Genomic DNA, 27,341 nt, shown 5'->3' with positions numbered 1-27,341 from the left:
GCTTGCTGCAGCATCTCCCACACACCAGCACGTAACAACAACAAAAAAAAAGACCCAAACAAACCCAAACTAAACCCACTCTGATGATTCTTTATTGCTTTCACAATCTTGAATTTTCAACAGTTTCCCAAGAGCTTGTGAAATAAACATGGACAAACCATCCTCTGGAATGGAGTAAATGCATGCTTGAAGCCCAAGGCTCATTCTCTGACTGCTTCCATCTGAACATTCCCACCTGGACAGGCTCAGGGGAATTGTGGGAAAGCAAACAGTGCTCCTGGATGGCAGCAGTGACACGGATGGCATGAGACAGCTCCTGCTGCCCTCCCTGGAAGTCAAACCCAGCCAGCCTTGTCTTGAGCCAGGCTTTGCCAGCTGCTCTGAGCTGGAGACACCACGGCGGGACCGAAGCTGTCAGCACGCCGCCCGTCTGACCCCGGCCCAGGGGGATTTCAGCATTCCCTGCGCTTCCTTCACCTCCCTCCACTCCAGCTTTGTGTTGGGAACCTCATCCTCAGGCTCAGGCTCCTCCCGGACAGGCCCCTGGGGCAGGGCCACCACGATGGGCAGGGGGCCCTGCTCCTCCCGGAACTCCACCACGTAGAGGCTCTTCTGGTCTGCCAGCTGCTGGTGAGTCTCCTGGCAGCAGCACAGGGAAAGGACAACCAAAACCAGGATGAAAACTAGGATGGCTTTACCGCAGGCCAAAACTTACACACGATGTGGGGCAGGGGAAAAAGGCCCCAAAAAGTCATTTCCCAATAAACAGTTTAAGCACTGTGGAACTGAAATGACTTGTTGGGCTTATCTTACAGGGCAGCAATTCAGATAGCCAGACCTCAGGTACACTGGTCAGCCCTACAGTGTCATCCCAGAGGAACTTGTTTCTGGAAAGCCATTCCCTGCTCATGAACATGGCTGTTGGCAGGAACATCTTTGTATCTTAATGTGGATATAAATTTTGCTTTGGTAACAGAAAAGTGCCTATTACTGCCCAGACAGGTGGCATTAACTAACATAAAGGTACATTCATAAAGACATGAATGTAACATTATTTTCAATTATACCTGTCCCTTGCCTACAAGGTGTTTTGATCACACTCAGATTTTAAGGAGTAAATGTTTACAGGTGACAGGAAAGTTTTCCTTCTCAGGGCAGTGAAGAAAACATATCGAGTGCATAAGTCCAAAAGCAATAATTTATACAGCAGGCCTTTCTTCTGTTTGTTCTGTGGAAGATTCTCAGATACAATAATTCAAAGTACAATGCCAGACTTCCCCCAGTGTGACTGCCCTGAGGCATTGCTAAGCTGGGAGATCTGTGACTCCCAGCAGGCAAAGAGGATCCCGACCCCCTCACCTCCTGAGGCTGAACTGATGACATTGGCCAGGACAGGTGACAGATTTGACAGCTACAGCTCTCAGGGCTGTATTGGGAATGGAAGCAGCTAAACCTTGGCAGCCACCAAAACTGCAAACAAGGGAGATAACCAGGAATTTCCAGAGGGCTGACTCATCCTGAGGCTGCTGTTCAGAGGAAGTAGGATATAATGCTGCATGTTGGAGCTTCTCCATCAATTGCAGGCAGCTGGCTCAGACAGAGACATCTCCACTGTGAGCACTCAGAGGTGGAGGGAACACCACCACCACCTCCCTGGCTGAATTCAGAGATCTCAATTACAGCAGCAATAGAAGCAGCTGGGGCTTCAGTCCTTGCTCAATGAGAACTTGGAGCACATACAAGCAGCAGTAACCAAACCTGGCCCACAATTCCCTCTGCCCAGGAGTTTTCAGTAGTCACCAAATCCCCACCAAATGAAAGCCCAGGAATCCAGATGTCCCCTGCAGACACCTGGCTGTGGAACAGGCAGAGTTACACACAGCTCTTCCTGACTGGACAACTCCATGAAACTGCTGAGGAATGACCTCCTTTGCTGATTTGGTTTGTAAGATCACCTCATTTTAAGCCTGGAATATAAACTGTTTGCCCACAAACCATTACAACACCCATCCCCTCCTGTCCTCATACCCAATGGGCACTGGGAGTGCACCCACCTGTAGGGTCAAGCCCCTAAAGAGAGCTCTGGTGATGTTAATCAAGTTTCTGGATCCAGTGACCTTGGCATACATGTCCTTAATGCCAATTAGCCTGCAGAGGGTGATAATGGCTCGGTGGCAGTGCAGGCCATACCCTGGGGGGGAGAAACATAAATGAGCATTGTGTGATTATTTATAAATACACAATTTAGTCAGAAGAGAGCACAGAGATGTCTTCTTTGTTGTTTTTGTTACCCAGCATGGTAGAACACATTAGATGTTGAAAATAGCTCCAGGGGCTGTGCAGAGGCATCACTTCCCTTTTCCTGGCCCAGCAATTGGAATCAGTTATACTTTGTCATAATTTTAGTGGCAGAGAGTGAAGGAGAGACAAACATATTTCAAAATCCACAAACACAGAGGTTTGTGTGTGACCTGCATCCCTTTCCATCACAGAGATGGAGATTTTATCAGCTCCAATGCATAACTGTACTACACTGCCATTATTGCAAATGGTTTCTTACACTTGCCAGGTTTTAATGGAGGAGATATTTTTTTGAAGAGTCTACTTTTGTTCCAGAGAGGTTTGTTTCACATGGCTTAGCCCTAGTGATCTTTAAAAACTGCAGGACAGTCTTGCTGCTCCTGAGTAAAGGACACAAAAAAGAAATACATCCTGGGGACCAAATGGCTGGAAAGCTGCAGAAAAGGGGTAGAATGTTTATTCTAGTGAGGTTATCGGCTTGGAGACCTTGCCAATTACGAAACTGAGGGAGGAAAGGGGAAACCAGAAACAAAATATACAGAGACACAGATCTGAAAGAAACCCAAGGAGACAAGGGAAAGGAAAAAACCACCCCCCTAAATGATGAGCTCTCATGAAACTTCAGGTGCCACTTTCAGGAAGATCAAACTGATTTCACAACCACCAAGGCTGTAAAGGAAGGGAGACCTGGAGTGGGAGGGGTGTGAGAACTTAGAGCTCTGTAAAAACCCACCAGCGGCTGGAGCAGGACCAGAGTCCACACCCAGGTAATTTAGGACTGAAGGAATTACACTCAGGAAGAGTGACAGAGCTCCCACCAGTGTCAAAGGGACAAACCCCAATTTGCAAGAGCAAAGCCATGTCAGCAGCAGTAGGTAATTCTAAAGAAAAACGACTGATGATTTTCAACATTTAAAACATGGTAGACTAGACACTACGTAAGTTTATCAAATAAATATCAGTCAGTAATTATGAAAAATTCAAAATTTAATCTTCTTTAATTACCTTTGTTTTGTTTCTTCATGCGGATTTTTGTGCTTTTAAATTTCACAGAAATGTCGTGGTAAACTGGAGGGAGGAAAAGGCATTACAGATAAATTCTGTACAGATACATTACAGATTAAATTCTTTCTTCTAGAAAATCTTTAGTTAGTTGCCTTTATTTTTCTGAACTGGGAAGTTGGTTTTACTCTCCCCTGACTTCTTTAAAGAGGATGATTAGTCTAGGTAAATTTCTGGAATGGATATGAATGCTCAGATACCTGTGAATACTATGTTACTATTGAAAAATAGGTAGGTGTGCCTCCAGTGAGCCTCATTTAGTTTTGACCTGAGCTCACATGACACAGTTTGACTCATATTTTTTTAATAATCTAGTTTTTAACCTAAGATTTCCCCACAGGCATCAGCATTCTTGGATTTCCATGCAGAATAGTAACAAAAAACTACCAGGAAACTTCAGGCTGACCCTCCAGCCCAGGTTCCCCTGGCTGCTGGGTCAGCACACATGGACTGAGTCACAGGGAGTCATCTCTGACACAGCAAGGGGAAAAGCACAGGAGTTCACTGTAAAGAAAAATGCCCTTAACTCAAACTGTGCCAGAAAAGATCTCATCTTGCTATTAAGAGCCTGAAACAGTATGCATGAGGTATCCAAATTCTAAGCACAGAACCATGGACTTGTTTGAGTTGGAAGGAACTTTTTAAAGGTTGAAATTGTTGAATTGTTTGGTTGGAAGGAACCTCCACAATGAGCAGGGAAACCTGCAACTAGACCAGGTTGTCAAGAATTATAATACAATGCATCAGACTAGAAAAACTTGATTTAACATTTTTTTTATGCTTTGCAAGTAGCTGCAACCAGTTCTTGCTGGCATATTCAGTGCTTAGATTGAAAGAATAATACTTACTTGTGTGGTTCTGATACAGCTCTATAAAGTGTAAGGAGCTTATTGCTTTATTCTTTGCCTAGGGAACAAAAGCAGAAAACATTTTTCCCCTTGAATTCTTCTGCTAAGCATTTGCAATTTACCATTATTCAGTTAATTAGATATAGAAAAAGATAGAGAAAAACAACTTAGGAAAACAGATTTTCCACATCTAAACTCTGTGGAAATGAAGATGTTTGGTCTGGCGAAGAGGAGGCTCAGGGAAGACCTTACTGCTCCCTACAGACTCCTGAAAGGAGACCCACGTGAGGTGAGGTTTGGTCTCTTCCCAAGTAGCAAAGGATGGGATGAGAGGAAATTGCCTCAAGCTGTGCCAGTGGAGGTTTAGATGGGAAAAGTTTCTCCCCTGCAAGGGTTACAAGCACTGGAGCAGACTGCCAGAGGAGTGGCTCAGTCACCATCCCTGAAGGTGTTTGGAAGATGTGCAGACAGGGCACTGAGGCTGCTGGTGGACTGGGCAGTGTTAGATCAACAGCTGGACTGGGTGATCTTAAGGGCTTTTCTAACCTAAACCATTCTATGATTATCCTAAATCATTCTGTGATTATCTGTATCAAGACAGGCAAAGCAAACACATGGATTTACTTCTTTGCAAAGACCACAAATTATACTGATTATTAGGGAAAAAACCCATAAGTATAGGTATGAATTATTTGTAATTGTCATCAAGTAAAAAAAAATTCAATCAACATACTTTCCTTAAAGCATTTGTCCTGTCACCTGCCTTCCCTATTGCAAAACCTGTAAGGCAGAAAGAGGCATTTTATTGCTGAGAAACAGATGATGCAGATGATCTTCAGAAAGAAAACTGGAAAAAACCAAAGAACTTCACAGCCACGTTTAGCATTTAGATTTCCACTCCACTGCACAGACCATACTCAAAAAGTGGTTCAGAGAAAATCACAGGGACAGTTTAGGAGTTATGAACACCTAACAACTGGATGCCAACTGCTTGTTGTCAAAGGAAAAAAAAACCAAGGCTTAAGCTGTTTTTGTGTGTTTGACCAAACTTTGTTTCAGACAATTGAGTAGTGGTGACTGCTTCAGACAAAAGAAATAATCCACTCTGTTTAAAAATAAAGAAGGGAATGAAGGAAAAAAGCCTGGGACAACTTCAGTTCCATCATTAAGGACATCTGGATTACAGTGATAACACATTCCATGAAGAAGCTTTCCAAAGAAGAGGCAGGAAGAGTTTTTCCAGAGTAACACAACAGAACAACACCTTCCTCTCTAGAAATTTTCCTCCACTCCTAAGTGCATGCAGCATTCAGCTGGAGGAACAGACGAGGCCTTGAATCTTTCACAGAAGCAAAGTTCAGCAAAACTCTGGCTGACCATGAACACAGCTGTCTTAATAAAGCTGCCACAAAATATTCCATCACCAGATGTTACCTTGTTCATACAATAAATGCATACATACAACAAATACATACATACAATAAATACATACATACATACAACAGATAGATACATACATACAATACATACAATAAATACATACATACATACAATACATACATACATACAATAAATAAAACACATACCTGCAGCCCCTTTACCATTCCCAACAGCCACTAAGGCACGGACTGATTTTTTTCTGCCTTCCTTTGCCTTCATACAAAACACATTTCTCACCTGAAGAAAAAAAAACAACACAAAGTTTCCTGTTATTGCACATAGTCCAAATGGGTTGGGTTTTGTTAGTTTTTATTTCTTTTTTTTTTTTAAGAGAATCAAGTTTGCCAAAAAAGGTACTGGAGGTCTGTACTGTCTTTGTCAATGGACAGCATCTGCAGTGGGACACTGGCTTCAAGGCATTAAATACATAAAGGTTGTTAAAAATCCCCACTCAGAGAAAAAGTTACCTCATGAAAGTTACTTTTAATGCAAGCAACCCCTCTGTTGTGCTCAGATGCACAACAGATAATGCTCTCATGATGCCAACTTTATGTGGGATATCAAGCATGATGAAAAAACATGGGAAAGAAATGGAAAGTAATGCTAATATTGAAAAAGTGACACCAATATTGAAGTGCCCTGCCCTCATATTTTAATCTAATTTAGAAGCACTCTCAGGAATTGCTCAAGGTCTGTTGTTGCTCTACACGAATTAAAATTTAGGACTGAAATCTACTTGCATGCTGCAGAAGGCAGCCTCAATACAGCGATGACAGCTGCTGAAAAGGAGATTCCATTTAGGAGAGGGGAAGAAGAAGGAAATAGCCTGAAGCTGTGTCAGAGGAGCTTTAGTTTGGATATCAGGAAAAAGCTTTTCATGCAGAGGGTGCTTGGGCTCTGCAACAGGCTCCCCAGGGCAGTGCTCACAGCACCAAGCCTGACACAACAATCTCAGGCACACGCTGTGACCCTTGGGTTGTTCTATGCAAGGCCAGGAGCGGGACTGGATGGTCCTGATGGGTCCCTTCCAAGTCAGAATATTCCATGATTCCATCAGCAAGTCACTGCTTTACAGCCCCCACCTTAGATGGTTCAATGCATCTCAAAGTGGACAAGAGACAGATGTACAGGTGGGAGGGAGAGCACGTTCTGGGAAAAGGGAGGACAACCAGACCTAGAGAATGCAGAATATGGCAAAAGGTCACTAAGATAATGAGATAAGGGGAAGAGACTGGTTACATGTCAGCCCAAACCAGCTTTGGTCTGCTGGGGTTTAGAAATACTTCAGAGTTTGTCCTTTGGTGAACCTGGCTCATTTGGATGTGCAAACCACAGCTCTGAGGCTGAGGCTACCTGCCTGTGAGTGGGGACCCCTAATACCAACCAGGAATTCACAATGTGCTGTACCCTTAAATCCAGGTGAGAGACAGCCAAGCAAAGAGCAGCTCAGCCAAGCAGTGATGCAGATTCATGATGCAGAACAGCAAATAATCAAACTGTATAAATATGTTTGTATTTTTGGCTTTCAGTGTGCTAGCTTTACCCACAGCACCTCTGTTGGAGCAGAACTATAAATAAATCAGATAGCTCCACTGTGTGTGCACTGACTTCTTGTACACTGGGTGAGAGAACCCAATTTTTGGACAACAATCTGAGATCCTTTGTCCATCTGCTCTAGCTCCCTTGGTTTTGTTTATATATCGAACAAAATGTTTATTTAAAGACAGACATACAGTTTATATGCTGTATGTAGTACATGAATTATAGACCAAGTATCAAATGATAATACATAGCATATATAAAAATCCTGTTCCCTACATGTAATCCTTCAGTAAGCTACTCTGCTTGCAGTGTTATGCATCTGAAAGTAGATTATTAAAAAATACTTGGTCATGGTTTAAACATTCTTACTAAAATTCACCATAAGAAATCCAAACAAAGAAAAAACCAACCTGAAACCAACAACCCCCCGCAAAATTTCAGTGTCTTCACTAGGTATGGATTATGGTTAGGGTTTCAAAAATTTCACCTTGCTTTCATTAAAATAAAGATGCTGTTTAATTCAAGGTGCCCACACATTCTAGAGAGCACTTTGAAGAAATATCAGCCTTGCCAATTGCTTATTCCAAGCTATTTTTCTTTCTTCAAACTCACTGCTGACAAGAACAAGCTAAAAAATCACACCCCATAAGATGAAAGTGCCTGTGTAAATGGGCTATTTAGAGAAAATGCAAAATCATAATGGAAGAAAAGGGAGTGAAGCAGCATCATCTCCCCAGGAGCATCAAGAGAATACTATTTTTGCTTTGCACACACTTTTATCTTCTGCTGCCAATCTCAGTAGGTATCTGTACAAAAATAGAATCAGCACATCAAAAATAAAGGATGTAGAAATCTCCTCATGGATTATTCCTCTCCCTTTCCAGAATGTGGCAATAAAGACACATGCAAGGAGCTTCTGTGCCACTCTTCAACCAGCACAGCCTCTGGAAAGTGACTGAAACCCAGGCACAACCACCCCTAAGATCAGACTGCCACTCAAGTTAGACTGAAAGCTAAGTTTTAAACTTTGAGAGCAGATGCAGCACATGCTCAACCTAAATCCCAGTGTACCTCAAATTATCTGTCTCCTTGTATCCTGCATCTAGTGGTGAAATGCTGCAAACTCAGCTTTCTTTCTAGAACTGAGGGAAGAGCAGCACCCCAAAACCAAAATGAAACCACCTCAAACATCTGTCCAGAGGAGAAATAACAATGTGGAAGCAAGTTACACTCAAAGAAAGGCTGCTACACATTATTATCCTTTCAGCTGTTGCACTTGGTTAAAAAAGGGTCAAAATCCAACACTTCCTGTGAGGTTTTGTTTCTCTAAAAGCCAAATGAATGACTGGCCAACTTTATTGCCCTTGGGAATCCCTCCTTTCTAGAAATCCTATTTTAGCCATGATTTCTAGGAACCTGCCACCTCTAGGCCACACTCCTGACCCTGCCACTCTGCTATGCAGAGAAAAGTCTGCACAGGCTGATCCCCTCAGGGGACAGCAGCCTCTGGGCCCAGCAGCTCTCCAAGGTACAAGGGGAAATGAGATCAAGCGAGAGCAGGGTGGAGTGCTGAAAGAAAAGCACTTCCATGCCAATGAGCCCAGACAGGTCAGGGGCACAGCTAAAAGGTTTGGGAATCCAGTTACCTAAAAGAATTGAGCAATCAACTTGTTAACAAAAGCCAAAGCCATGGTAGCTACATCATGTGCCCATCAGCACTCTGTGCACCAAGGGTGGAGCAGGGTGGTACCACAATGGCAGAACCCCTCCCAGCTGCAGTGTTTGCCCTGAAATGGTTCTTAACCTTCACCCTCAGAGCAGGAGGTGCTCTCCCCATCCCAGCACCCTTACAGAAAGATGGGGATGCAATCCCACACTGAGCCCTGCAAGCCAGCACAACAGAAATAACAACACTCACACAAACACAAGCAGCACTAATAACCTTGTCCTGCTCCACTCTCTCTCCTCTCAGTGTGGCCTCATAGTACAGCTCCCAGCTGAGTACAGATCCTTTGGACTGAGCTCCCAGAAATGCATCCTCAAAGTCACTCTGCAGCTGGAATGGCTTCATTTCCTTTAGAAGGATGAGCCATAATTATGCCCAATTAAAAGTCACTCAAAACCTTTTGGGTGTTCCAAATGTCAGTTATTCCTTCCATACAGCCTGACAGGTAAGAGATAAAAATAATCAAGTATTAATAAACAGAACAGTTGAGGGTAGCATTCCTAAACTCTACCTTTAGGGCAGACCAAAATCTTTTGAGTACTCCCAGAGTATCAGAAATACATCCCAGCACAGCGCTGACCTCTCATGTTTTCCTGTCACAGGTAGCTCCAGGTGCTATGCTAAAAACTGTCTGAAATTTTCATTGCCAGTCTAAAGACACTGTCAGCATCATCTAGGGAACAGAAGACTTCCCTAAATTCTAAAAGCAAAATGTAGAGCCTACAAATACCCCAAAAGTACTTCTGAGGCAACATTTCATTAGAAGTAAATTATGACTCAAAGAGTATCCTTTATACCATGTAATTTTTTAGTCAAGGCTGTCAAACAATGGATCTCAGACACTGTAATTCATGCAGCATTTCTTTCTCACAAGCCTTTTTTTTTTTGCACTCTTTGAAAAAACAACTTCCAATGACTTATAAAGAGAAACAAAGGGGTTTAGCCTGTGCATTAAAGAACATTCTTTTTGTCACAAGTAACAAGTCTACCAAGCTGTCAAGAATGGGCCTGATGCAGGCAGGAAGGACCTTCCTCATGTCAGAGTGACAGCAACAAGGCAAACAAGGCGTCCAGGGAGGAACAGGAGCCATCATGCAGCCACTGCCACCCAGAGCTCTCTGTCCCCTGCAGCCACCATCCCTTGTGCTGTGTTTCTGGCACTTCCTCAGAGCCCCATAACTGATGGCAGCGGCACAGATGACATTTCCAGGCTGTGTGACATCAATGACAGAGGAGCCTCCCAGTGCCACACCTGCACTGCAGCAGAGGAGGAAGGAGGAACACTCTGACTGTTGGTTAGGCAATCGTTTTCCTCACAGCTATCAGTCGTGAACAAGGAACTTTCCAGTTAGAAACCTGATTAATTGTGTGAAGAACTAGTGAATTCCTGTGCTAGATGAGTCAGTACAAAGGGGATTGAGTGGTTGGTTGTTTTCCTGCCTAGCAAGCTCATTAAATGAACTTTAATTTAACTTTAACTTAGCAAATCTGAGTGATCCAAATGGACTGAGACAAGAACACCTATTGCTACTTTGCATTCTGTAGTTCAACACTCAAACACAAATCTCTGACTGTTTTTGTTGGTTTATTTAAAAATGCTAGTACCATACCTGAACCATCTGGCTCAAAACCAGATCTATTCTGACCCTGGAAAGGTTGCACTGACCCTGCTAAAATGGAGCCATGCTTGCCCAAAATTCTTCAAGTTGCCTCACCAGAAACAGGCAATGGAAACAAAAAACCATGAACAAACCAGCAAGTGATCACCAAGATCACGGTTTCCACAACTGGTAGGAGGCAATTTCAGTGTTGGACAAAACCCTTTTGAGATCTGTCTTTTGCAAAGGGCTTTATTTATAACTTTATCTTCTCCTTTAGAAAGTTCCCCTTAATGAGAAACAGAGGGCCACCAACCTCATGCTCGTGCCTTCAGGCCCTACTGAGCACAAGGTCTCACTTTCTACTTTTAATTGCACTACAAGGCAATTACTATTAAAGCACAGGATGTCATGTAGGCTACTTTTTTTTTCTGTGTTAGCATGCTCATTTTGGAGAAAAATAAAAGAAAAATTCATCTGAGGGTTGATGACACATGAAATGAAGCCTTAAAGTGAAAATAATAATGGCACATGTCAGCTGCACCTGTAGATTTTAATTACCACTGTGATTATGATAGAACACCAGTTAAGCATTACCATCAGCTCTATTTAAAGAGATTGTTCTTATCTCTAATATATGAGTAGAACTGGAAATGTTGCCTTAGGCTGGCAGGAAAAGTAAGAAAAGTTAACCCAAGTTCTCTATGACAACTTTAGTTCTAGTTGACATGAAAATCTGAGCTTGTCTCTATTTTTCAGTCAGGAGAAATCAAATTACAGTTTTTCTGTTTCTATATTATAAGAAAACACTTTAATAAGCAATTTCTCTCTTTGTTTAGCAAAACAGCACAGCCTTTTCAGTAGCATAATCACAAGAAAAAGGGCCTATTATACCTTTGTTCATAAGGCAGTCCTTTAAAAATGGCTCTGAGTTTCTTGCTGTGAAGCACAACTTCCCAGCATACATTATTTTAATCTCCTGTACTGTTGTGAAGGCAAATATAATGGAAAACACATCCAGAAATAGCAGCATGTCTCTCACCTACTTAAGCCAGGAATGCTAAAATGATCTATTTATTTCAAAACTTGTACTTGTTATCAGAAAATTGTAAGACTCAATTATCTTGAGCTCACTGCTGATTTTGAACAGAGAATTTTTGCTGCTGCTATTTTTCTGCAAAAACATTCCACTTTCTCAGATCGTCACAACTGTGGCAATCTCATGTAACAACAGAGCCCCAGCCTGGTTTCAAAAGCTCTTTTATTACTCAAATATAATAAAGCATTGAGACAGATTTCTGCAGCACATGGAACCACTGCAGAGCAACTCAGCTCTGCTGTGTGTAAATAATTCTGCCAGTACAGCAGGGCAAAGTCCCCTGCTCTGGCACCCAAATGAGAGCCAGCTGTGACAGCAGCATCCAACAACCTCTGCTCTGCCATGGGCCCCTTCAGGCAGCAGAAGGCACTGCCAGCTCAGGGCTTGGCAACAAAAATCACTTCTTTTAGAAACAGTTCCTGTGCAATTCCATTTTTACAAATGGCCTTCAAACACAGACTCGGCCAAAGGCCAAGGGCTCCACATGGTCTTTGCTGTATCAGTCAAAGCCCATGGTGTGGTCCAGTCCACTCCAAAAACCCACTGAGATATGAAAATGGTTTAACAGGCCACAGATTTTGTCTCCCCATCCCTTCTGAGAGATTACCTAACTTGTTTTTAAAAAGCTCCAATGACAGACATTCCATATACTCCCAATTCATTCCAGCATTCAAATTCCCATTTGCAAGTCATTCTTTATGTCTAAATTTACCTTGCTTTTTATTTATATCCATTGCTTTTTATCCTTTGCTTTTTATCCTTACAGCAGACATCTAAAACAGTTTACATCTTTCCCCTCTGCAGGATTAAAAAAACAAAAAAAAAAAAACAAAAAAAACCAGAAACCAACTCATGATTTTTAACTACTCAGACTGAGATTTCAATACAGCATCACTGTTTTTTTCCACATCTCAGGAGGTACCAAAGCCCACTGCCACAAGCAAAGATTTGGATTTATCCAGAAAACACTCAAACCACTGGACAGAATTCCAACTGATGGTCATCTCAGCAAAATGCAGGAAGATAATCAAGGGCAAGGAAACCCATTTGCACATTTACCAGAACAGAAGAGAAGCCTCACATGCATTTCTGGAGTACAGCTGTCAGGTAGCTCAGCTTCTGACTTGCCTGGTTATTCTTTTAACTTTCAGACAAGGAGCTGGTGTGAATCAGGCTATTTTGTTAAGAAAATGTTTCTCTTAGCCCTTCTCTCTCAAATGAAGAGCCAAGGCAACTCACTTTCTCATAGGTTGTGCAGCTGAAACAGAAAACCAGACTAATTCCTACTGCTACCATTCTGACTTAGCAAAGACTTGTTAAATAATTCCAAGGTCAATATAAAGTAGTGATAATTCTTCAAAGTCCCTGGAAAGATTTGCAATGCTTACCTCAATGACTCTTGTTTCAAAATCTTCATAAGTTTCTGTAGGGAGAAAAACAGAGTGTTACATTTCCTTGTGTTCCTTGTCTATCAGCACACCCTCCTGTAGGTGGTACAAATTAAGAAGGACACAACTTTTGTGGAGCTGTAATTTATAAAGCAGTCTCAGCAAGAAGTAGGAAAGGTAAGATAATTTGAACCAGCAGTGTAAACTGCCTTCTTCCCTAAATAACTGCTCTGAAACCGCAAATAAACCTCAAATTTTATACATACAGAGCAAAAGCTGTAAATCATTAAAATCACCAGATGGGTCACTTCCACTATGACTAAAGTATTATCCAAATTTTTTCAGAATATTCTGAAGCTTTTATCATATAATTAACAGGGATTCAAAGAGATTTGGGGTTTGGACTAGATGACCTGATAAAAAGCCTCTTCCAATTCAACCTATTCTTTGATCCTATGGAAATGCAAGCACTTCTGTATCCACACTTTTATGAAATTCCAGAAAGGGGAGGGGGAGCAAGAAAAAAACCAATATATGACCACTTCAAATAACCATAGTCCTTACAACCTCTTGCTTTTCCAACTCACCCCATAAACAAGAGTATTTCAGTATAACACAGGAAACCTTTACTTGGTGTTGTTACAGTGAGATTTTGGAGGAAAGCTTAAAAGGCTGTAATGGTGTAGAACTGGGGCCTCAGTCCTTGACCAAACATTGGTTTATTATTTACCCAAAACCTCCAAGATGTTTATAAACATGATAATCTTGGCACAGTTTAGAGATCTGTCAGTTTAGAGATCTGTCAGGCTGCACAAAGCATGTTTCTAGCTGACAGTAAGGATATGAATCCCAGCAGGCACTCTCTGATCCCCCTGAAGCTCTTCAGCTGCTAAAGAAACACTGCAAATCTGGGAGAAAAGCAATTTGATTCTGCATTCCTAGCTGGCACAAAAGTGCCACCAGGGAATCCAGTCATGGCACAGCCTCAGGCCAAAAGGATTCTTTGGGTTTGGCAGTTTCAGGTCTGCTCTTCCTATCACCTTGACATTGCTTTGCACACAGGGATTGTCCCAATTCCCCTGCAGAATCATTAATCCTCTGAATAAAAAGAAACTGAAAGAACTGTGGGGGTCTGAAGATCCCCAACATTTTTAGCAGGCTAAAAGGAAATGAGTGCATGCTAACCAGAAACTGCTTTTTCTCAAACTCATCTATAATACAGGCTGACAGCTTCATTCTCCTATTTTGATTGCAGTGCCCTTTCCTGTTTTTGGCAGAACTCGATCCGACTGGAACAGGCTCCACACTGCCAACTTTAATGCAAGTAATCCATATCAGTAGTACCAGCCAAAAGCAAAACCAAGGCAAACACCACAAGGTAAAGTTCACAAATGCATAAACACTGTTTACAACAGCTGTCACTTCTTTTAGTGCGATAAACTCAACACAGTCTTGTGTTGAGAGTATGGAACTAAAACCATGGCACTTCCTTGACCTGCTCCATGTTCCACCACTGACTTATGGGGAATTTGGAGCAATTAATCTCTCAGATCTCCTATTTTTACATTGACAGATTCAGTGACAGCTGGCCAAGTCCACTGCCCCATCACTGCCTTCCACAGAATATTTGCTTTTAGGGTAACAAAATGAAATGCAACAGTGCTAGAAAATACCACCTGTCTTTCTCAGCTCCTCTTGTCAGTAAGCAGAGTTTCACAATAAAAACTCAGCCCAACAGGAACTGACAAGTCTTTTTCATGTTTAATTAGTTGAAAAAGATAAGGTTTCTAAATGTTAAAGCTACTACAGAATCTCTAGTAGTCTGAAAACCAGCACTGTAAAAAAGTCACCTCTCTGCTGTACATATAAAAGCTCTAGCTTCACTATATTGAACTACTTAGGAAATAAAAAATAACTTTTATAGTTATTATGGTAGTTATTTATTGCAGCTTCTTCTAAAAGCTACATTCAAACTACATAATCTTTAACCCTATTTCATTATTTGAACTAGAATTTCAACAAGATTGATTTATCCCACAGGATCCTTTAAGAAACTATAAAAAAAACATGACTGTACTTCATACTCAAGACAATTGATGGTGGACACAGAACATTTCCATCCTTCAAGACTCCTGTAGCAGTCTGACAGAACAGAGTGCTCTGTAATACCACATAAAATCATTGTCTGTAATGGAACAGAACAGTCTAACAGCTGCAGGAAATAAAGCAGTGAAATTTTAACAGATTTCACTGGTGTGAGCAGTACCTGCTCTTTGATTTAGCTTGCTTGTGTGTGGGCCTGGAACAAAGTACAAAACCAATTTTCATTCACAGAAAAAGCCTGGATCTCACTTTCTCCAAGTCTCCCCTCAGAAAGGCAAAGGGAGAGGCAGAAGATAATTGGTTTTCTTACCTCCATTAGGACCAGGGTCAGGAGGATCCAGAATGACACCTCCCCAGCACTTTCCACTCCACCCTCCCTCTCTCTTAATTTTTATTTTCTTTTTCTTCTCAAATGTATCTCTCTGCTGAATGATTTCAGACTGAATTCTCTCTCGTTCTTCTTTTTTTCGCTGGGAAACTTCCTGCACTTTCCCAGTTTGCAGAACAGGAGCATTAAGACCAGGCCAGAGGAAACCAGAACGTCCTTAGAAATAACAGAGAAAAATTATGCTTTGCTCCAAATTAGAATTGCAACTCTGCACTCAGGAAAAATGCAGTGAAATGGAAAATTCTCACATATTTCAAGTGCATTCTGTGATGCAGAATTTATAACTGGAAAAGCAAAACCAACATTAAATAATCATATCAAGATTTTTTTGTTTAAAGACAAAAATATCTCAAGCAGTTCTGGCATCACAGAAAGAACTTTGTCCATTTATGAAATCAAGAAACACTGCACACAAAAACATCAAGATGTGTTTTCAGCTTTGTATTTATGATCTACCTTCACCAATCTCCTGGCCTCTATTGAGATTCTTCCTTAGCTTTTTCTTCTTTTTCTTTCCTCTTCCTTTCTTTACTCCCACGCCAGTCTCTGCCAAAGCTCCTTTCCAGAGCTGATCAGCTGTCACTGAAATAAAAAATAAAACTTCCATAAGTTATATTCAAGGACAGCTTACACTGGAAACTGAAGCAGAACAAAAAATAACCCCAAACTTGAAACCTGCCTGATCTTTGCTTTGCTGGAATTTAAACTGTAGAAAGTGATTTCCTACTCTGTGCATACGTATTTGGTACAGAGATGTGTCTCTACTCCTGATGACTGCACTGAGAGAGGCCCACAGCCAAGGGCATGTTTTTTACAAGGTTTTTCAAAAGTGATTTAAGGACAAGTAACCAGTATGGTATTCATTTCCAGGTCATGAAAAGAAAATCATTCATTAGTAACTCAGGGCAGCAATACCTTGCAGTACTTATCCAAGGACACTGATCAGTGACAGTCAACTTGAATCACCCCTAGAAATATCCAAGGGCTACCCTGCTTTAAAATGCACAAAACACAAAAAATTAGGCAAAACATAAACCTGCTGCTCTTCAGAAGTTCTGAAAATATAATGTCCCCCTTATTGCCTGTGTGAGTGGAAAGGAATGTGAGGAGAAAGGAATACAAAACACTTCAACAGCATCATCACAGAGCTCTGGCTCTGCCAGGCCTCCTCAGGCAGTGGCTGTGGCCAGGACCATGCACTGCCTTGGGGCTTCACCCAGCACAGCAGAGCAAGACTTAGGAAACAAATTCAGTAGATACCTGCAAACTCCTACTCACCCAGCTGATGGCAATACAGGACACCACAGCAGCTTAGACAAAAAAAAAAAAAAAAAGAAAAAAAAGAAAAAAAAGAAAAAAAAACCAACAAAAAACCCAAAAAAACAAAAAAAAGAAAAAAAAAAGAAAAAAAAAAAGAAAAAAACTATACCAAAAAGAAACTGATTATGTGAAAAGACACCATATATAATATTTCTCAGATTCCCAGGATGGGTCAGGCTGGCAGGGACCACTGTGGGACATCTGCTCCAACCTCCCTGCTCCAGCAGGGCCATCCCAGAGCACAGGGCACAGGATGGTGTCCAGGTGGTTCTTGGCTATCCCCAGCGAGGGAGACTCCACAGCCTCTGGGCAATCTGTCCCAGTGCTCGGGCACTGCACAGGGAAGTTCTTCCTCATGTTCAGGTGGAGCTTCCTGAGCCTCAGTTCCTGCCCCATTGTCCCACTGCCTCTGGACAGAGCCTGGTCCATGCTCTGGCCCCTCCCTGCAGGCACTGGCAGACATGGATGAGGTTCCTCTCGGTGTCTCTTCTCCAGCTGAGCAGCCCCAGCTCCCCCAGCCTCTCCTCAGAGCTGAGGGGCTCCAGTCCCTTCCCCATCTCTGTCCCCCTCTGCTGGACCCTCTCCAGGAGCTCCAGGTCTCTCTTGTCCTGAGGATGCCACAACTGGAGCCAGCACTCCAGATTGGCCTCCCCAGGGCTGAGCAGAGGGGCAGGATCCCCTCCCTGCCCTGCTGGCACTGCAGCTCCTGGTGCAGCCCAGGGTCCCCTTGGCCTCTTGTCCCCAGGGCAGGGCTGGCCCATGGACAGCTCCTTGTCCAGCAGCACCCCCAGGTCCTTCTGTGCAGAGCTGCTGCCCAGCAGGGCACCCCAGCCTGTGCTGGTGCCTGGGGCTGCTCCTGCCCAGCTGCAGGACCCTGCCCTTGCCCTGTTCAGTTCCAGGAGGTTCTTCCCTGCCCATCTCTCCAGCCAGAATGCAGTAGCACCACCAAGGTTCTGTCTGCAGACCAATGCTATTGTGTGCTTGAGCCAGGGGCAGTGTAAATCATGTCTTCTCTGATTACAAACTGATTTTATTTATTTAAAATAGACAAAAAAAAACTCAGTAAAAACTTTTAACCAGGGGAATTAAAACAACAATAAAATTGCTACCACTTCCCACCAGCAATCAATTATTTTCAGAACAATGTGCTTGAGAGATCCTGCCCCACAGACTGGAAAATGCTTTGGAACTGGGAAAGCTCTGCCATCCTGAAGGACAGAAACAATCCAGGATGCCCAGAGATGCCACTGAGTGCCCAGGTTCATTTTTGTACTAAGTTAGTTTAAGGCATCAAGGTGGCACTTCCAAAAGTTTGACACACACCTATGCACTCAAATATCTTTTTCCAAGCAGGAAGCATAACTGATTCCTTTTTGAGAATCCTGAATCCAGCAGTCAAAGCTCAGCACACAAGGAAGGACACACAACTCTGCAAGCCCAGGGAGCTACAAAACTATATTACCTCAAGACAGCCAAGAGCAGGGTGGCCTCCACATACCCAAAAAACATGGGTTATGAACAGCTCAACAAGGCAAAACATGGAACAGGGATTCTGGCTCTACTGCAGACAAGTGCAAATCTGTGTATTACAGACCAGCACAAATGCCCATGGATAACAGCAAAGTTTATCCCACTTCTTATATGCTGTGAGGCAAGAATTGAAAAGCCTCCTGGGTAGGCTTTAGTCCCTGTAAAAAAGATGTTTTTGTCTGAAATTACATGCTCTTTTCTAGACATTCAAGTAAACCCCAATGGCCAGAGGTTTGGAAGTTAAAACAAATCCCACAAACAGCAGCTGCATCAAATGGCTTAAAACCAGGGTCTGAACTGTCAGCCACTAAAAACCTTCCAGCTGATTACAACACATCAATGCAGGTAGCTGTGAGCTAAGTGTGTGTGTGGGAAACAAAACCAACAAAAAACCCCACCAAAACCAACAAAAACTTACATAAAAATGCATTACCTACCTAGTGCAAAAATTTTTTTTGGAGGAAAAAAAGCAAAGTAAGTAGGTAATGTGTTTTTCAGTAAATCATGTTAAGTTGGCTATGGGGCTGCTCCATTAGGTGGAAGGCAGATCATCAATCCTGGGAAGCTTCTTAGCTGATTCAGAAAACACTGTGTAACCAGCAATTCTTTTTTAAAAATGATAATCCTGCTAGCCTGGAAATATGGAATCATAATAAAGGTACATTTTGCTTTGCATGGCTATTTTTAAGCTGGAGCAGTCCCTCAATCTGCAGTTTGGGTGACCCTACTAAGGGTCAAACAGCTACAAAAGGGGCTGCAGAGGGGCAGCAACAAGCAGCTAAGAGAAAAGGGCAGCTCTGGAGCTGGTAAAATATGCCAAAAAAATCCTGCTCTTTGAGCTGCACTCCAAATATACATACAATCAGATCACTTTAATTCCAATAGAGGGAAGTAGCAAAGGTCACAGAGTCAGGACATTGTGTTGCACCAGAGGAGAACATTCAATGCCAACACATCCATGAAGAACAGGTCAGGCTGAGTCAAGCTTTGGCCTCAAGCACTGCACAAATCCTGACAAAATTAGAACCAGATGAAAACATCACATTTGGTCCCAAAGTGCAGCTCATCTCATCAGTCTACAATAATACCATCATGTGTTTGGAAAGCAGCTGCATTTAATGAAACACATCAGAAGCCTGCAGGCTGCTGAGTTCTTTATAGGATGGAGGTATCACGCTGATTTTAAGACAAAGTGACAAGAATGGGATGTGAAAGGGATAGGCTGTCATCAGGAGCACTGCAGTGCTAGGGACATTGCTTATGACAGACAGACAACCCACCACTGGAGAAAATAAAAATCTGTGTGTAAGAAAGGTCAATCTGACTTGGCAGCAAAGCACCAAGGTGATTAGTGAGCACACACACAGGCAGGAGGAGAGGATGATTTGGAGGAAGTAACTGCAGGCAGAAAGCAGGACCAGTGCACTGCCTTCACACTTGTGGAGATTCTCTGGAATTAACACTACAGCAGACATGCAGTGTCTTTGAGATTTATGGGCTTATTTCATTTTGCCTTTGTGAAATAGGATGTTGCATGCATTCCTCAGGAGCTAAAATAAAACCAGTCATAAAAGCCACTCCACATTTTTAGTCAGTTACCCAAAAGCACAGAGCTACTGAGTGGGGGGAAAAAGTGTCATCTTTAGGATTTTATTTTATAGACTAGGAAAAGATCCACTACTGAACTGAGCTGAAAGCATGCTTCACGCAAGCTGATCACTAACAACAGTAAGTCTGTGTAACATCACTCCATTTTTGCTTAATCTACACAAAAGGTATTTGTAATACTCTGGAAATTATCTGGGTTTTTGTCTTTTTATATTATCCCTGAAAAGCTGGAATGAGACAGGTAATTATCAGATTAATATTTGGCCACACCTCAGTAAACCAAAAGTATTGGAAGACTTGCTGTAAGCCCCATCAGAAACCAGTATCCTAGATACTCATTAACTGAGATTAAAATCAGATTTCTTTGTCTCCTGGAAGATGAGTTCACAGCTAGCTGAGCACACAAAGAAAGACAAAGAGCAGTAAGCTGGAAAACTGAAGGGAATAAAAGGAGAAGAAAGAATCACTTTTCTAAAGCAGCTAAGTAGGCTCACTTCTTTCCAATACAAGTAATCTTTCCCTAAGGTTTTTGGTGACAAATAGCTTGTGGCAGCACAGCAGCAGATATAGAAAGACATTAATATTGGCATAATAAAAAGAGTAAAGAACTGTTATAATAATCACACTTCTACTTACAGTAAACAGTGCCTCAGTGCACTGCTGTCCACTAACACCATTACATTTGTGCAGCTGTACTACCTAAGGAACACAGTAAGGTCTTTTCCATCACTTACATTCTCTTCCAAGTTTCAGCCTGGAATACACACTTTTATTAACAGATGAAATCTTAGAAAACACCAATTGCTACCATCTCCAAACAAAAATAGGATTTAGAAAGAAATGCTTCACGCATATGAAATATGAATGAGCAGAGAATGTGCTGCTACAAATTTAATGATAAATTACAGTCTATACACAGCTGTTTAATGACCACAGTGAGACATTTCTTCTTGCATGCAGACCTTTAACTTCATTAATTTACCCCTTTTGCTTAATCCAGAAGTTTAACACACTTATCTGGAACCTGGAGACCCACACACTTCCTGAATTGAAGGACTTCAACCTTGGTCTCCCATTTTCTGCAGGAATGTACATCTCTCTGTTGTTTCACAAACACCATTCCAAAAAATAACTTTCTGCTTTCAGCTCCCTTTCCACATGTACTTCAAAGATTCCTAGGAGAGAGGCTGGCACAGAGCAGGCCACATCAACCACAGGATTTGGCAAAGAACTGCAATTTAAGTAGCTTAGGTGAGGAAAAGGAGTGATCTAAAAATCTAAGCTTATGATGTCATATTCTCTCTCCAGCACCTTACAAAATGTGCCTGACAACAATATCCTTAACTACAAAGCATTTAGGGTAAAGGTGCTAGGAAAAAACATACACAGAGCAGCTGTCTGAAGAGCAAAACCTACAACTCAATGCAGTGGCTGAACATGACTGAAATAATTTAGATGTCATTTCCAATTGAATGTATTACCATTCAACTTCAAGCTCAATTCTTATGAGTGGCTGCAGTCATTCTCACAATTACATTAAAACCAACTTCCAAAACAACAGCAGTGAACCATCCAAAACAAAGATGGAGTTTGACTTTATCCACCTTAATCATCTTCAGCTGAACTCATACACTGCTCAAAACCTGTCAACTCAGTTCACACCATCTGTTATTCCTGAGGAGTTATGTTCCTAATGTGTTTTCCTCCTAGCTTTAAACATGGAAGTCTTTCATTCCAAGACTACTCAGGCTTTGTAAAGTTACTTATGGAAAATGCTTAACTCCTCTAGGTTGAATCCTCTCCTCCATGATTCAAAAGGGAATATTCTGCAGATGAAAATACAAAGAGATTTATTAATGAGAGAAAAATGGAACAATGGCATTCTAATACCAGAGGGATCACTTTTAACATGTGAGATTCTACAGCAGACTCATCAACAGCAGTGTGCCCATCCCAAATGAGAGCTGCTCTTGCCACTTGACCTCTGCAATGCCACTGCCATCATATGACATCAGTTTCCTGATCTCCTGTCTAACCCTGGCCCACGAGCAGAAAACCATGGATCTATAAGATCAATAAAAAATGAGATATAGTGCCAGATTACTCTTATTAGTATTAAGTCACCACACTCAAAACATTGTTTTCTTCAAAGAAAGAGACCCTTTCTCAAAAGAGACCTCTCGGATTTTAAAAATGGCAGTGTGTGATGCATATCTGAAACTGAGTTCTGCTGGAAGAGAATGAGAAGACAAAAATCTCCCCCTCCCTGGTGAGGCCATTAAAAACCAGGGCTGCTTAAGCAAAATACATTCTCCTCTTTGCCATTCTGCCCCCAGCCCCTGCAGATGGCATCTTCTGAGGGTATCAAAAGGTCTGAGGGTATCAGAGGGTTCTGAGGGTATCATCCGTGAGCTCTCCAGGGCTTTCCACAAACCTGGGCAGCCCTGAGGACTGTGAAATGTTCAGTCTGGACAGCCCTGCTGAGTCCCACAGCAGTGACTGCTGCAGCATCATCCAGCTGCCAGAATCTGGGCACTGGAAATGTCTCACCAGGACAAGGGCTACAGCAACACCACCAAAATCAACATGAGGCCATCCAAGGGATCACTACCATGGGACAGACATAAAAATGGTTTTAGATAAAAGTTAACAGGTTAAAAATATGAACTGCACATACCTGGTATGTTTCCATTGAAAACTTAAGCTCAGGTCTACTTCTCACTGATAGAAGGATTTCCACAAGAGTGAAACAGGGAAAAAAGCCTCATCTACCACCAAACTTTCTCTGTTTGACTTTGTTAATACAAGTCTGAAGCTCTTGGGGATACCTATTTATTCATAGTAATTTGATAACATTGCTAAAAAATTAAAAAGCTCCAATTATGTGGATTGCATAAAAATTTTGTTTAGGTGGGCCTGCAAATTTGTTGACACATAAAGACATCTATAGTCTAATTATTTTTTTCCCCAGGATAGAATGGGAAAGTTTTGGGCATTTTCCTCAAAATCCAGTCACAAAACTTGCATCCTGATAGTACAACAAAACCTGGAAAATATTCCAAAAGATGCATTCACAGTGCTGCACTGACGCAGGAAATAACCCCACTTAACTGCAAGCCCTGAGCACACTTCCACAGTGCACTCAGATTAGAATTTCTCATTTTCTAAAACTGGCAATTTGTCACAATGTCAGCAGAAGCTGCAGACGTGGGATTGTCAGGTTGATTGTCAGTCTCAATTCAAACCCTGAATAAATCCAGCTACAATTCCAGCATCTGAGAAATTGTATTTTTTTCCTTTATAACATTTTATGAAAAACCAAGGACCTTAAATGTGGCTAGTATATGTTGCTGTAAATGCTACCATCTTTTGAAGGTTGCTTTGATATTAAAGTTTCCATTTTTTATTTTTAGTAACTATCATGTCTCAGTGTTACCAGATGGATATGGAGAAATTTCAGCGAAGTTTCTGCAAACTAAACACCTTTGGCTTGGTTCAGCTCCTCAAAACAAAATTAAAATCAGAGGCTAAATGCCTTTGAAAAGTAGTATCATGAAACTATCAAAATAAATACTGTAAAAAAAGTCCAATCAAATAAAAACCCAATAGAATTGTGCCTCTCCAGGTACAATTAACTATAAGGCATTCAGTCCCCTTTCTTTTGACTAAAAGCAATTAACTAACTATTTTTCAACATACAGACAACTCTCTTGTAAAAGGAAAAAGAAAATTAAAAGCAGTGATACTGATGTAACTCTTTACATCCTTAATGCTGAAACATCAAAACTCTTCTTAAGGTACCACTGATAATGACAAGAGGCAGCTCTGTAATTATTTATCTGGAATGCTCCTTCTTCAAGAAAAATTCTAAATTGAAGAAGTAAGTATTTTTAAATTTTGATCATGGAGTTAGACATGGCTGTCAAATTGAATAATTTATCCCAAGGAAAACTCACATAAGACTACAAAACCATGGTACAAAATGGAATTAAGGAGCAGCCTCATGGAAGGTGTAAGAAAGGTGACAGAAGTGCCTTTGGAACAAGATGCTCTTTAAGGCCCTTCCCACCCAAACCATTCTGTGATGCCATGAGTGGCTCCCAAGGGTAAATAATGGAATCACCTGTGAGTAGGACAGTCTAATTTTTATACAGTCCCAGTATCAAATAAAAGCTCTTTATCTCCCATGCAATTGGACACATAACAGATGATGACAAAATCATGCTGCTTTGGATGCCTGGGGTCAAAGAAAATTCCTAGGGCTGGGAGACAGCCAAAGCAGTAAATGAAAACTGAACTGCTTCCCATGGTCAGGAGGCTGGAAAGGGGAAAGAATAAGCTTGGAATAAGAAGATAATTTTACATTATTTCATTAAAAACTCACTGAAATATGTCACAGGACAGGAATAAATCCCTGTGTCTGTTTTTGTGTCAGAGCTGAAGGAGAGAGCTACCTGGGTAAGAATCAGAGACAAATGCCTAGGGTAATTGCAGTTCCTCCTATTTAAATTAATTCCTTCTATTTAAACCAGTCAAACCATTAAAAATAAGAGTTATGGTGAAGGTACAGATGACCCTACCAACAAGAGCCTGGTGATATTGCCCAAGGAATGATGGAAGATCATAAAGCATTCACTAAGGAGAGAGAAAAATCCAGTCACCCTTCCCAGGCACAAAGCTCTGTCATTTGGCTGACATTTCACTTGACAGCTACTCCACATAAAATGGTCACATCTGCATTTTAAATGGTGCCACTTCTGAAGCAACTGCAGTGCTAAGGATTTGAGTGATTTCTACTGTTTGTATCCACTTCATTTGCATTGTGAAGATTTTGCTTTTTACTTCTGTAAGAGAAAGTGTTCTTAGAATAATTGTATTTTGAAATACAAAACTCTGAGTCTTCTGAATCTCATGGCTACTGTCTCTGCTTCATACATAAAGGAGGTACACTTTCATTTTTCCAGGTTGTTACACCTCATTAAATAAGACAATAGTTTTAGGTAGTTTGCCTAAATATAGCAAATTTTACTAAACAACACCGATGCCATCACAGCAAATATTTCTAATTCAGTCATTTAACCAGACATCTGGAAAAGCTCCTGGTAAAACAGAGCTCATCCAGAGCTTGTGAGTATGAATACAAGGCTAATTAAGGAAATAATCTAACCTACAAATCCTAATCACGCTGCAATCACTTGTGGTGCTACATACTTAATTTAAGATAAACAAAATAACAACAGAGGGTGGCTTCTTACATATTCTCATCTTGCTGCTGCTTGTCTGAACGAGTTCTCCCTGCAGGTGGCATCCTTAGAAAGCCTTTTCCATGCAGAGCCTGCAGCTCTCACTGCAGCCTTTCCCAAGCCTTTGGAGACCTCTCCACCCTCAATTACTTGGAACCAGTCAATGGCCAAAATTTACAGGATAAGATGAGCAGCAAGCTCAGACTGACTGATTAACCCCTTCTCTTGAGCAGTTGTAAAGAAAGGAAATGCAGTATTCTGCACCCAGGTGTTGAGAATGGGAAGACACCACCAGTTCTGAGAGGCTGGTTCTGCAGAGCTCTTAAATTCTATGGATCAGAAACAACCAAATTTTGACCCTCTAATTGCTGCAGTTATCTCTGCCATAGACTGTGTCCTTGCCATTTCTTCTCTCCCCCTGTGGGACAGGAATTGAGAGCACAAAGCAGGTGGAAAAGCCCCCCAGGTACCTCAGCTCACAGCCCTGAGTGTGGATTTAAACAGCCAGTACTCCTCAGCTATGGCAAGCATGGGGGAAATTCCTTTAGGGCTGAGGAAAACACTGCACCAGAGCAGGCAATCTGCAGGGCTGTTACCAACAGGTTTTGTGTAACTCCTTCTTGCGTTGCAGGAATTTCACCTTTGAGGCAGCACAGCTTGAACAGGAGGCCTTGCCTGTGGCTCAAAAAAGGTGATAAACACACAATTTATACTCTGAATAAAGGCCTAGGAAACAGAGGAGAAGCTACTTCCTCCTCCCATCCAATGACACACATTAGATGGAGTCACTGTGACACAAAGCAAGCCCTAGTTTGCTACTAAAAGATGATAAACTGATTTTGTGCACACACTTCTGTCAACACCTGCAGCTGCCCCTGTAATCTCAGGAGACACAAAAAGTCAGCACACACAGATTTTCACGTCTCTCCAAAGCAGAGTTTTCTTTCCCTCTCCTGATTGTTACAGTTAATAATTTTTATGCACCTCAGGACTTACAGGTATTGAAGAAGCTGCTTTTCCTGCACTGCTCCAGTGTCCCAGTCCAGGGGGCAGAGAGGGAGCACCGTGTCTGGAGAGCCCATGCCAGGCTGGAGTAGGAGCTGCAGCTCCCTCCCACTGGCACAGGAGCAAACCCTGGGAACAGAGACACACAGGTGTTTATACCCAGCACATTTCCTTCCTCAAAGCTGTGGTTTCTGCAAATATAGGCATGGGAAGGGAAGCCAGGGATTTTCAAAGGGAATCAGACTTGAACCTTTTGTCTTGAAGTGCAAAGCAGAATGTGGGAGGGAAAAACACTGCAACAGAAAATGTCACAAAGAGAAGAAGGCACTCTATCTGGCTGATAGAGTGATTTTAATAAATTATTAAGAAGTAGTTGCAGCCTTTTATTTTTCCTGGCCAACCTGCAAGAAATGATTGGGGTTTTTTAAGGATATTCTTGTGACTAGACTGTGGAAATATTTCCCTTCACTAAGGAAAAACCACCAGCCTGTTTTCAAGCCCTTCTTAATGTTCAGGCTCTAATATCACAGTTTGGCGCCACTTCATTACAGATTGCCCTCAGGATGAAAACAGACCTGAAATTCATTAACTGCTGAGATTTGGCTGAAGAAAAGAAAGGCCAGAAAGTTTCCAGAGGACTGTGGAAAATAAAGATGCTTGTTCCCTTCCTTCTAAGTATACTTTAAAAAATAATACATTTGAGTTTCAGAAAGTGACTGCACAGGATCCACGTGCCCATGGATGAGGACGTGCCCATGGATGTCTGGCTGTACCCATGGATGCCCAGATGTGCCCATGGATGCCCAGATGTGCCCATGGATGTCTGGCTGTGCCCATGGATGCCTGGCTGTGCCCATGGAGAGATGTCCGTGTGTGCCCCCTGATCGCGCTCCCCTCCCCCTGCAGGTCCCCCCCGCCTCCCTGCGGTGCCGGTGCCCGCTGCCCTCCCCGCAGAGGCTGCCCCGGCTCCCGCTGCCCCATCACCTCTCCAGGCCGCCCGGAGCGCGCCGCGGGCACAGGCCCGCCCGGCCGCCACCACCGCCGCCGCCATGCCGGGCCCGCGCCCCCTCCCGGCCGCCGTAGCGAGGTGCCCCACGCGGTGCCTGATCACACAGCGCAGCGAGCGAGCGCGGCTGGGGA

The 27,341-nt window shown here is 42.3% G+C and overlaps 1 protein-coding gene across 1 annotated transcript; it reads right to left on the bottom strand.

Moving 5' to 3' along the window:
- Nucleotides 1-65: 65 nt before the first annotated feature.
- Nucleotides 66-27,341, bottom strand: MRPS5 (mitochondrial ribosomal protein S5). The gene is made up of 11 exons (XM_005489361.4): nucleotides 27,186-27,341; nucleotides 26,193-26,330; nucleotides 15,952-16,077; nucleotides 15,418-15,651; nucleotides 13,005-13,039; nucleotides 5,798-5,888; nucleotides 4,945-4,991; nucleotides 4,212-4,269; nucleotides 3,307-3,369; nucleotides 2,055-2,191; nucleotides 66-639 (listed from the first exon to the last, which is right to left on the bottom strand). The coding sequence occupies exons 1-11, from the start codon at nucleotides 27,250-27,252 to the stop codon at nucleotides 415-417; spliced, it is 1,221 nt and encodes a 406-aa protein (XP_005489418.1). The 5' UTR covers nucleotides 27,253-27,341; the 3' UTR covers nucleotides 66-414.

Source organism: Zonotrichia albicollis, chromosome 3 (assembly GCF_047830755.1).
Source record: "Zonotrichia albicollis isolate bZonAlb1 chromosome 3, bZonAlb1.hap1, whole genome shotgun sequence".
Taxonomy (NCBI): Eukaryota; Metazoa; Chordata; class Aves; order Passeriformes; family Passerellidae; genus Zonotrichia; species Zonotrichia albicollis.
Note: the sequence above shows the minus strand (reverse complement) of the source record. Positions and strands in the feature narration are given on the sequence as shown.